The sequence below is a fragment of the Ctenocephalides felis genome, unplaced genomic scaffold, assembly GCF_003426905.1.
Source record: "Ctenocephalides felis isolate EL2017-DRISC unplaced genomic scaffold, ASM342690v1 CF-g0.4_SCAFFOLD_03571, whole genome shotgun sequence".
Lineage (NCBI taxonomy): Eukaryota > Metazoa > Arthropoda > Insecta > Siphonaptera > Pulicidae > Ctenocephalides > Ctenocephalides felis.
The window spans coordinates 29,116,694-29,127,922 of record NW_020539725.1 but is presented as its reverse complement, the minus strand read 5'-3'; the positions used below and the strand labels follow the sequence as shown (position 1 = coordinate 29,127,922).

At 27.7% G+C, this 11,229-nt stretch overlaps 1 protein-coding gene across 1 annotated transcript in view; it reads left to right on the top strand.

Annotated features, from left to right (window-relative positions):
- Positions 1-2,422: 2,422 nt before the first annotated feature.
- LOC113387049 overlaps positions 2,423-11,229 on the top strand; it is a 245,304-nt gene continuing 236,497 nt past the window's right edge. Inside the window, exons 1-2 of the mRNA XM_026624804.1 lie at positions 2,423-2,566; positions 7,345-7,578. Coding sequence (XP_026480589.1) covers positions 7,500-7,578 — 79 coding nt within the window. The 5' untranslated portion in view covers positions 2,423-2,566; positions 7,345-7,499. The remainder of the gene's footprint in view (positions 2,567-7,344; positions 7,579-11,229) is intronic.

Below are 11,229 nucleotides of genomic sequence, written 5' to 3'. Positions count from 1 at the left end.
GTTTTTCGAAAAACAAATACATAGTTGTTTGACAGTTTGTTAATACCAACTCATGATTATTTAATAAAAGAGACAGGTAAGAGGTAACAACTTTTTTATCCCAAGCATTGAGTCCATATAGTTCTGCAATTTTCCTTCGTAGAAAGAAAGAATCGTATTATGGCACTTTCCCTCTTCGATAGAAATTTTAATAGTAGTCGGTATATTAGCACGTTAATCACCATGATAATATTAGAAAAATTTTCACATGGGTCATGGTAACTCAAATGAATAATTTTGTTAAAAATATATCAAGGAAACGTATTATATGAAAGAAAACTCGTTTTTTGGCAAAACTTCTGGAAAAACATCATTTTTTACGTTACATATAAGACTAATTAAAATATAAGACCTATGTTAAAACTTTTTTTCTTTCACCAAGTCGCGCCTACCAAGCAAATATGTCTGACCTGACATGGCTTATGTAAAATTCTTAGGGTCAGACACATATGGCTGACAGGGCGATTAACAAATAAAGAAATTAGGATTATAAGCTCAAAAAATGTCTTTTAGTTTTAAATCGGTTTTGATATCCGAATTTTGATTAAACACCGTTTATAAGGTAGTCAGGTTATCATATTTTAATGATGAATGGTATAGCATCCGCGTCAAATATTATTATTAATATAAAAATCTGTTAGTCATTATCTTGACAGGTATAATAATTACAAAAGCGTAAAGCTGTATAAAATTAAATCCGAAATAATTGGCTTTGTATTCGATAACATTATCCGAAATAAATTCGATAGCATTATCGTTACTCTGCAACACAATGAAAATAAATGCTATAGCATTCACGTTCGCGAACATGTTAAATCTCGAAATATCAAATAAAAACATTCCTTCCATCCAGGTATTATGGGATTTTAAAATTATATCTACAAGATAGGATTTTTCAAGTAAAAGTAAATCAAGTAACATCTGATTTCCACAAAATAATGTCAGGAGTTCCACAAGGTAGTATTTTTGGACCCATCTTATATGTTTTATACACAAAGGACCTCGCATTACTTGAAAATCTGACACTTGCTACATTCGCCATCCCGACAAACGCAAGAACAAATCAATAAACTACAAATGTGGTTTTCCAAATGGAAGATTTGCATAAATGAAACTAAATCAGCTCATATCACATTTACCCTGACAGAAGAGGGTACGTGTCCTCCAATTTATTTAAATAACGTCCAGATTCCTAAACAGAACATAGTGAAATATCTTGGTTTCCATTTAGACAGCAGACTTACTTGGAAAAGCCACATAAAAAAAGCAGCAAATAATGATCAAAATGAAAGAATTTGATTGGCTACTGCGTAAAAAGTCTAAGCTCTCTGTTGAAAATAAGTTGCTGCTATATAAATCAATCATTAAACCAATCTGGACCTACGGAATTGAACTCTGGGGGTGTGCTTACAAATCAAATATAGCTATAATGCAGAGAACCCAGTCAAAAATTTTACGTACAATTCTTAATTTTCCGTGGTACGTGACAAATGAAATCATTCACAGCGACCTCAACATGAAAACGGTGCAATTAACGTTCAAAGAATTCGAGGAAAAATACAAACGCAAACTGGACTCGCATTCGAACCCATCAATAGTTGACATTACTCAACCTTTTGGCATAAGGAGATTGAAACGACAATGGCCATTAGACTTAGTCTTAGATTAGGTCTAATATAATATTATCATATTAATTGTTAAACTGAGAAGATCTCATTGGAGTTCTTCTTAGGCATCGCTCTTAAATATTGTCAATTTAGCTCATAGGAATCTTTATGTATTCTGATTGCTAAATATTAAAAAAAAAAGTTTTAAATTTTAAAAAGTCAGGTTATCATATTTTAATGATGAATTTGCTTGCTTAAGCTTAGGATAAAAATACCTAAAGAATCTGTTAGTCATTACTTTGACAGGTATACTAATTACAAAAACGCAAAGTAAAATAAAATTAAATCCGAAATAATTGGCTTTAAAAGTTGATAGCATTATCGTTATTCTGCAACACAATGAAAATGAATGCTATAACATTCACGTTCGCTAACAGTTAACTCTCGAAATATCAAACAAAAGTTCTACATCTCGACTCAACAAGACTTCCACAAGAAATCCGTATCGCGTATCGTCTTCGAGAAGAGCCCTTAACAAAGCACGCTGTCTGCTAACCGCGTATTGTTTTGACGCAGACAGACCACGTGGTGCCACTGACAGCAAAAACGCTTTCAATAATGTGAGAGGAACAGGTTCAAGTTTTGCCGAATACACGCGCAAGGTGTACTCGTTTGCGCATGCGCAGATTATTCGGCCGCTTTTTGCGTAACAGTCGGTCAGCGACGATAGTACGAATTGCGTTCAGTATGCGTTCGTGAGGCGACCGAGAATGTCGGTATAGTGTTTGCGCCGGTCCTAGCTCTTACGGTACGAGCACGTGTTTTTCGAGATCGAGATCGGGATTAATAATTAACTTTAGACTTAGTTAATGGAGTTGAATAGATGTTTAAACAATGTCTATTTCTTTTGAATTATAAAGGTATATTATGAAAGATGATAGTGATATAATTAAGTACAAATTATATTAAAGTTGTTGTTTTTTGTTTATATTAGCTATTTTTACACCTCTCCTAAAATGGGCAACAAGTAAAACTGTAGGCAAAGAAAAGACTTTAAAACTTAAATCTTTTAGCTATTGCCAGAGATTTTGAAAATTGGCTATTGATTTTTGATATTTTGATATAACATGAATTTTATGAAGCTCGATTATATGCAAGCCAATAGCTGCATGATCTTAATATAATGTTTAATGTTAATAATGCGTTATTTTACGCATATAAATATCACTAAAATCAATTATTTCATATTTAAATTATTCATAAATGTTCGTGAAGGTTGCTTCAAAATATATTGTTATATATATGACAATATATATTAACAAAGTCTAGTAATCGGCCATAACATCAATAAAAAACATGATTTTTTTTCAAAAATTTATTTTAAATCCATACGTTTCGGCTATAATTCTAGCCTTCATACAGTGCAAACTAAAAATAAAATTAAAAACTAAAACAATTGAATTGGAGTGAAAAGAAAAAATAAAATAGTAAATAGTACTTACAATTAGTTAATCTTAGTGTTAAATTGGAAAATTTAAATAATCCATATTATCAGGATATGGTAATGCATTACACTATGTATTGTAAACATTAAACTTATAATTACACAATAATTTCATATGCCATTTCATTTTCATATGCCCGATTACTAGACTTTGTTAACACATATGTCAACATCAAATTCAGAATCATACAATATATATATATATATATATATATATATATATATACAGTGCTGGATTTACAGTAGGGGCAATCGGGGCTACTGCCCAGGGCGGCAAATTTTGGGGGGCGGCAAAATTTGGATAGTGAGAAAAAAATTCTATACAATATAATCAACTTTTTTAACAACATTTTTTATTTCAAGAAATATAATTAACAAAACATAATACGATTGCAATGCAAATTTTGGGTTGAAATAAACGATAAATAAAATTTATTATTTTGCCTTGCCTCCCTCTCCGAACGTAAATTATGAAATTGGTTTATAAGTTATCAAATTTGGCAATTTGGCTAATATATATAAGCTAAGTAAACAAGCTGAAAGTTTAAAAACAAATGTTCTTCAGTTCTCGAGCCCTCTTAAGACGACAAATTTGTGCACTTCCAAGCTTATAGCGTCAAAAAAAAATTTAAACTAGTGACTCATGGCATTGTGCCTTAAGACAAATTACTGAAACATCCCGTACTGAAAATTACATTTTATAAAGAGCTTTAAATTTTATTGAAAAATGAAAAAAAAGACTTCTAAAACACATTTTTTGTATTTTGAAATTATTCAAAAATTATGAACTTTTTCCCAAGAAATCGCGCTGTGTATCTGTTTCAGAGAAGAAATATCGAAACTCAGTTACCATTTTTCGTAATTGCCTGTACCAAAAGCTAATCAGCACGTTTCCCCATCAATACAAATCTAATATTTTCTAATTATTCAAGTCGATTTCGAGAACACGTGTCAACCGATTTGATTCAATTCCTATTGATAAGGAGACGTGCTGATTAGTTATTGGTCAAGGCAGGTCCAATTGTTTTGAAGATACGGGCCCAAATGGCAAAAATGATAATTCAGTTTTTGAGAAAAAAGCGTCCAATAACAGTCAAAAAAATTTACAGAATAAATAACTGCTTAAATTTGTGGGGGACAGGTTTAGCGGTTTCGATGATCCAATAAAGAAAGAAACATTTGGCGGACAAAAGTGATCATAAGGCATATGCACATTAAATTATCAGATATTTTAAAGATATTATAATAATAAGTATAAATTTTGTTTACATTTATATAAGTTCTGTAACATTGTTTATCCGTTAGACTGCGACGCGGCGCTTACGCGCTTCTATATTTTATCCCTCGCAGCTGAAGCAGCGCGATTGCTTTAAAAAAAAGTTCGAAAGTTTGTAAATTTTCAGGAATGGGGCGGCATTTTTGTCAGTGCCCCGGGGCGCCAAATTTCTAAATCCGGCCCTGTATATATATATATATATATATATATTGTTAGACGCAAATTTCCATGTCGGACAAATATGTCTGATATACGCGATTTTTGGTAGAAGAAGAAAAAATATTTACAATTAGTATAAAGCCATGTCACTCACATATGTGTGACATAAAAATTGTGTTTTACCAGGAATTTTGGTAAACGTTTTTTTTAATGCCTTAAGTTTCCATGATACATTTTTAGCTAAAGTATCTAATAAAGTTAGCATGGCGCATGTGAAAATTTTTGGTATTTTTGTGGAGATTACGTGTTATTATCATATGAAAAATATTAGTAATAGAAATCCATGATACATTAACATTTGTCAATTTGAAAATTTTTTGACAATAACCAGAAGATTATGTATTCTTAGTCATATTGTAGAATCCTACAGTTTTATTTATTTTGAATTTGAGGACTGGTGTAAACATTACTGAAACGTAAAAAAATCAAATTTTATTTAAAGTTTTTTGCAACTTGAAATTAATGCTTCGCTTAAACTTGATCATCCGAATGCACAGAAATTCGGTTCGAATTGCAATACATACAGATATGCGTATCAATTCTGAAAATATAATGTTATGGATATAATATATTTTCATTAACAATTATTCAGTATAAATGTTATTTTATTTCAAATTCAGTTTATAATTTAAATTTTGCTACCTGAAATTGATGCTTAGCTTAAACTTGATCTTCATTTATTCATATACAGAAATTTATTTCAAGTTGCTATACCTATAGATTTTTGTACCAATTCTGAATCAATACATTTACGGAAATATTATATTTTCAATTGCAATTATATTTATATATTTTCACGATATTTTTTTCATAAAAAACCTGTTGTAGGTTCAAGTACATGTATTCCTATGTAATTATATAATTCTACTATTAAAATATGTGAGTCATTAATATTCAAATTACGATGATATCCAGATGCGAAGAACTCATGATCAGATTAAAAAAAATTATAATACAATGCAAATTTTGGTGCTAATTTTGGTTAAGTGAATTCTATGACTTATAAATTTGCTCCGTTTGTTCAAGTTTATTATTTAAGAATCAAAACAAACAAATCTATTTTAGTGCGGTATTATTAATGAAGAATTACAAATTTTTAATAGATTATTTTTAAAGGTTTTTTATTAAATCTAATAAGGGTTCAGAATTTTTTTTATAGATGGTACACAGCAACTTTTTTCAATAGTGTAGTGTAATTTAAAATAAAAAAGTAGTACAAAATTTTAAACTAAGATGTTTGAAAATGTTTCATCATATTGTTTAATATGCAGTTTATGCTAAATCGCATAAATTTTGAACGGCTTCATTTTCTTCCGTTGTATATATTATATTCCGTTATATATTTTATAATAAAATATATACTGTAATAAAATGTCGTTTATAATATTTGAAAATATTGCTTTGTAAAATATATTTATATGAATCGTACATTTATCTTCAGCTATTTCTGCTCGTTTTGTTAATTTAAATTAACTAAGGTGGTAAAGACATTTTTCTCTAAATTTTAATAAAACTGGTTCAAGGATTTTGGTATTAGGCGTAAATTTAATAGTAAGTAACGTACTGAGATATTTTTGAATATTTTTATCATTTATTGTATAATGCATTAAAAATATTTAGGAAGCCTTTTAATTTGTTTTTTTTTCTTTATTAACTTTCTCTAATTACGCAATTAGTCATTTATAATTATTTTACTATAATACCTCCAAACTCGAACATTTTCAGTAAAATTTTAACTATACTTATTTATGTTTTAATTTATCTAATTAAAAATTTATATATTACTTTATAGCTATTCTTATATAATAATTAATATATCTAAGTTAAACGGTTTAATAATATCTAAATTACTATATATATTATTTAACAACTTTTTCTGTTTTCCTCATATTTTTCACATTTCAGAATATGTTCCAGAATACCTTTTTTCTATCCACATTCAGATTTATCTGAATTTATTATTTTTATCCTATGCATTTAATTTGTTTAAAAAGTACTTTCTGAAAGATTGTTTTGGTTTATGAGGTATAATTACGTAATATTTTTCGAATGTATTGAAGTAACAATTACATAATATTACAATTTACATTATGCAGAAACAGGTTTAACAATATCTAAATGGCAATCAATATCAGTGAAAACAAAACTCAATCGATTTTTCACATTCTTCATGATTATGCTATAATAACTAATGTTTAAATATTAATAAAAAAAATTACTAGGTATTTCTGGTTTGGTTTGTTGAATTGAACCATATATATTCTTAAATTATAAAAATGTATGTGTTTATATATATATATATATATATATATATATATATATATAAATATATATATATATATATATATATATATATATATGTATATATATATACATATATAAAATAAAATTCAATATTACGTTCAACACGTGATAAAAATTACATCGCAAGACGAAGTTTATTTTATGAGTAGTCCATAAAATTTCTTCTACTTATTTTGTTGCAATAAATGAGAAAAAGAATAACTTCATGGAAGTATAGGATTTTTTTATGTATAATAACAGATACATAAAAAAATCCTATAAGTTGAATCTATCGTTATCCTAACAATTCCTAGTTTACTTCTTAGTTCCTTACATTGTTTGTGTACAATCTACTATCGAACTATTTTATTTATCAAACAAATGATATAAAATAACGATCTTCATTTGTTTTACAGGTGCATCATCCAAATGCAATGTGCGTGTGTCAGTGATGTTTTTCAACAATCGATTAATCTGATAGTAATTCAAAACTTATTCGTATTTATAAAGTGATCACGTTCAGTGAGTTATTAAACGATCAACAAAAAATTAGTGTTCGATAAGACTGTATATGCAGTTGGTAATTATGAATCCAGAATTGCGACTTTTTGTGCCAGGTTTTATGTTAGTTTTCGTGCTTTTTCTGACAGGTAAGTTTTTTATATATTTTATTTACATATATCGGCATTATTGATATGTTCATTTTTTATCAAATATCAACGTTAACTTCAAGGCATATGTTGAGGTGATTGTAGTGTTGAATCGCATTTCCAAATTTTTATTTTGGATATTTATATACTAATTTTTGTTATTTTTTGGTTTAATATTTGTAATAATTTCATATTTATCAACTATCTTCATTTAAATCATAACCCAGTCGTATATGCCCACATATATTCCATATTATTGAAAAATATTGTTTTAAAAATTAAAAAGATTGTGAAATAAAATAATCTTATTAGAACGTCTATAAATAAGCTTAGTCTATTTGTTAGGGTTAGTTAATTGTGTCATAAATATATTTTTTCGTAAACATATATTTTTTTAATGTTTATATATTTACCATCTGCCTGGAAAGATATTCAGTAATTTTGATGACTATTTTGCAGAGATTCGATTTTACAGTGGCAGTCATTTCAAATTTGAAAATTGATGAGATGAATTTACAGTAAAAGTAAATTATATGTTAAATTGCTAAATCTAACGGAATTGTTCTTAAATTTAATAAGTTATGAAATATATATTTTTTGTCCACATTTTGGACCAAAAAGTATTCAGCATCTCACAAATTTCTTTTTCTTCTATCTCACAATATTTATCAACATGTGTATTTCGTTAATAGAAAATACTTTTATAATGTTGAATAATTCAAAATTAAGCTAAAATTTCCATTTCTTAGAGTTTTATATTATTATTGATTCGGAATAGTCGTTTCCTTCATCAGTTTTTTGAATGGTATTTTCTTCGAAGTTTAGTTGTAAATATGAGTATTTCTAATATAGTTATTTACATTTTTTTTACCATGAGTAATTCATCGAAGAATCTCTTACATTATTTAAATATGAGTGAAATAACAAAAGAAAATCACTGGTTATGAAATTTTTAGAATTCTTCCTGCTTCTGCAACGCATAATACGTCTATTGCTTATTGACTTGCAGATCACGGAGCAAAAAAATATTTCTTAAGATACAATATTTTTATATCAAGTGAAAAAATGTAGTTGAAATCAAAATTCAATTTTATTTACGGCTGCCCAAAATACGTACTAATAAAATTTGAGTATTGTTCTTTTACTAATATAGATTAATATCTACAAGGGCATCTCCTCAGAGGAGGATATCTCTAAATGATGTATTATTACATAGACTCGTAGAAATTCTGGATCTCATAGATTATCTGTAATGAAAAAAATCATATTTGGGATGACCATGAATTGAGATAGAATCACCTTCTTTCTGTTTTCTGTTATAGTTTAATATTGTTTTAATATTCTATTATTTTGATAACTTTTTTCGAATATTTAAAAGAAAATGTTTTTTAACGGATAAAGTATTGTGAATAAAAAACTGGAAAATAGATTCAAAATCGTCATATATAAATCTACTTACAAGGATTTTTGTTCATTCATTTAATTACCTTTTATCAGTAAACTAGGTTTGTTTGCAAATTCAATTAGTAGGATCTATATAGAGAAGTCAATGGTTAAAAATCGACGATAATTTATTAACATAAGCATCTTGAACTTGAATATACAGAACACACAGTCTTAATTTTTGAATATCCTGAATCTATATAATCCAGAACACATTGTTTCAATTTTTTTAACACAGCCTTTTGATTTTTAATATTATTCAAATTTGAAACGCATTGTTTTTGAAAAATTTAAGTTTGTAAGAAATATTTTGTTCAAATTTAATTGTCATGATGTCTTTATTTGAATATTTTTTACTCTTAGAAATTTTTGCCTAACATGGGTTACATTTTATTTCTCATACTTTTTATTATAATCTGTCATACTAGGGCATTTAGTAATTGTTTGCATTTAGTAATGACTACAATATAATTATTATATTAATTTTGAATAGACGCCAACCCAGTAGTTGTTCAGTTGTGACTAATTAAGTATACTCGAAGTATTTGTTAATATTTTTATGATTTATAGGAAGGGAACTATAACCTCAAATGGAAATTTGACATCAATGTCCGACTGATGTCAGTCTTGGGTCACATCTGTTTTTTTCATATCGTATCGAATATAGGTATTTCTTCTCCTACTGTAGGTAGCACTTCCTATTTAGTTACCTTGTTCATATGTATATATGTAGGTATATGCATATGTATAATGTATATGTATATATTGAAAATTGCAGCCGTGCTTGTACATGCAATTAGTATTTTAGCGTTCTAGCTTTTGTTCTATTAGTATCCAGTTCGAAATAGTCTACCCCGTGCATTCCAGTTTCTGTTAATTCCGAAAATGTATATATTTTGCTTAACGAATTCGCGAACGCGATTATCTGGTTTTAGTCAGTTAACAAATTCACTAATATTTTAGCGGTTTCTGAACGAATGATACTGCTCTCTATTTTATAATGTTTTTAAATAAACATTCTGAAAACTGTTCTCGTTATTTGCTAAGATTAATAAGTGTAAATGTTAGATCAACACTCTCAGAAATTACTTCTATTTACCTTTTTAATTGTATTAGGACTTTGACTGAATGAGTCTGAATAAGTGCAATTTGTAATTTATTAGATTATTTGTAGTGTTTCTCATTGGAATTGTGGACTTGTTTGTGTACGCTGATTTAATTTACAGAGTAGCGTAAATATAGTAGAACATTGAATACAATGTTTTTATTATTCAGAAATTGTATATTTTTTTAGTATTGTAAAATGTTTTCATCAAATTGCATACATCAAGTACTATATTTAAAATGTGCAACAAAGATTAGTAATAAGGAACGTTGCCCTTGATTTAAGTGTCCTGCATATAATTTTGAGCAACCCAAATTTCAGAATTCGCAAAATTCTTAATAAAATTTGACCTGTATTAAAAATATTTTGGTTCATTTCAAACTTATACTATATTGAATTCCCGAAGAAGTTTGCCTTCGCTAAAAAATGCTATTTGCTAATTTTGTTTTCTCGACATGCCGAGCTATTCTGAATCGTTTGACACTAAAATGGCTGTAACAATTTCAAAACACAATTACCCGCCTTTTCAGTGTTAGCAGAAAAGTATGAAATTTTTTCTTTACTCTTTATAAATTTGAAAAAAAATCTGAACCGATTTTGAAAGTTCAAAAACTTGTTTGAAAGTTAAGTCAGGAATTATGCTAAATTATTGGTAGAAATTGGTCTGGGCATCTAAGCGAAAATATTTGCTGATTTTTTTGCGATTGTGATAGGAGTTTTATACAAATCATGATCGTAACGTATATACCATAAAATATTGTAGTACTAGGAAAATTATAAAAAAACCCTCATAATTGGTAGTGTCAACATTTCAAAATTATATCATTACAATTTGAATTGTTCTTAAATCTTGTTGATGAATCGATTATTTCCACATATCGGGAAGTTTTTGCAACATGCCTTCAGGCAAATTGTCACCTATGCATAGTTTAATTAATATTTTTTTAACTAAAAAGTAGTTTTTGCACTAAATATTAGATTCTTGATTTTTTCTTCTAAATGCAATACTTTGATATGGTACTTACAATAAATTTCCAATTTATAAAATTAAAATGTTTATTTTTTTAGTAATTTTAGAAAGCTTTTTGTTTTAGCAATTTTCA